General features: G+C 35.3%; 1 protein-coding gene across 1 annotated transcript in view; it reads right to left on the bottom strand.

The window, feature by feature from the left end:
* LOC119594526 (integrator complex subunit 9-like) overlaps window positions 1-1,713 on the bottom strand; it is a 10,813-nt gene that overhangs the window by 3,543 nt on the left and 5,557 nt on the right. Inside the window, 3 exon segments of the mRNA XM_037943558.1 lie at window positions 49-181; window positions 346-526; window positions 1,011-1,167. Of these exon segments, the coding sequence (XP_037799486.1) occupies window positions 49-181; window positions 346-526; window positions 1,011-1,167 (471 nt within the window).

The raw sequence follows: 1,713 nt of genomic DNA on the forward strand, positions 1-1,713 counted from the left end.
TCAATTACCAATACCTACATATAAGTTCCAATCAACAACTAAACTCACCTGTCTGTACTCACTACTGAAACCTTCAGCATGAAGACTCTTGAATGGTTTCAGTCTCCCTGTGCGAGTGAGGTGTGCGTGGGGGAAGGGGTCGTCCATGTTGTAAACTTTCCCTTGCTTACTAGATGATAGCCTATCGTGCAAAATTCATGAAATTAAAGGACACATAAAAAGAGAACGAGAAGATCCTGTTTCCAATCTAATTATATTACATGTGAATATCTAAGCTTCAGTTCTGGAATATCAAAGACCGAGAAAGACAAACCACAAGGAGCTTTTCTTCATCCCTTCACTCACCACTCTGAAAAGATGTTGGAGTAGGCCAGTGAGCTTTCAGCCATGGGAGATACAAAATACATAGGGATCAGCGACAGTCCCAGATTATCAAGGTGGTTTGATAAGCACTCAAAAAGATCATAGACAACTCCACTAGGATAGCATGGAACCAAGGCATTACCACCACTTCGTACAGTTTGAGCTGTGGGGAAAAAAAGAAAAAAGAGGTAAGAAAATATACTTAGTAAACGTTCCTCACAATAATAAAAAAATGGTCAGCTATAATAACATCAGTCCTGTTAAACCTTGGTAAGCAAATTTTAGTTTTGCTTCACACACCATGGAAAATACATTTTTTTACAAATTGTCTTCATCTGCATGCTCATAATACTGATAATTTGGAGACTATTTTCTTTTCTTTATTTTGGGGGGGAGGGGAAGGTTACTGCCTCATTCCCTCTAGTGTGTGCAAATACATGAAAACCACAACTGTTCCCTATGAGTTAATTAAAAAAGTAAAAACCTTACAGACAGAATCAAAATCCACTTCACATAAACACAAGTTTATGAAAGATACATTACATATAGACTATTGCATTTTCCTTTTTTTCTGCAGTGCTAATTTTGCAATCCACTGCTGTCCACATACACTGTACGAAAGCTATTTGAAAAAGACAGATACTCACCCACAGCAACACAAAACTCCCCCAGCATGGAATCTGGGTTGAACATGGGTGTGTGATTCAGGGCCGTCATAATAAGCACATCGGCATTTTTGAGTGACGTCTGATCAATTGGTCGAGGGTGAGTTGTCAGGGTTGAGGACCCACTGAGGTAAGCTAGCTGAAAGGAGGAAAAGTGTACAACTTATAATCATTTCTTGGTATGACGTAATGATAATTGTACATTCAACTAATATTCACTAAAAACTATAGTTGGTCTTCAAATGGACTGGGAGTTGGAAATAAACTGCACACAACTTGGTCTTTTTTTTATGTTATGCCCATCTTATAATCTAAACATATATTTAGAAGACACATATATTATTGTTTTTCTTCTTTATTTAAAAGTAAAAAACAAAATCTTTTGTCACATTCTTAGCCTTTAATTAATGTTAATCTATAGATTTTTTTTCTTATTTCTTCATATAAAAGAATGAATGAATACAAAAAACACATTCCATAAAAACATGAAGGATATTCGTAAGACAATAAATTTTTATGATGATTTTTCAAATCTTCCCATTATGTTCTCATTAGGACTTTGAAAGAATCAAATTGCTGCCATGTTGTTATCATACATAACTCCTATATAATGATGCAACAAACCACATTACAAAGATATACTGATGGAGTGTTTTTGTATTCAGACATGAGAGTTACAAAAGAA

Source organism: Penaeus monodon, chromosome 34 (genome assembly GCF_015228065.2).
Source record: "Penaeus monodon isolate SGIC_2016 chromosome 34, NSTDA_Pmon_1, whole genome shotgun sequence".
Lineage (NCBI taxonomy): Eukaryota > Metazoa > Arthropoda > Malacostraca > Decapoda > Penaeidae > Penaeus > Penaeus monodon.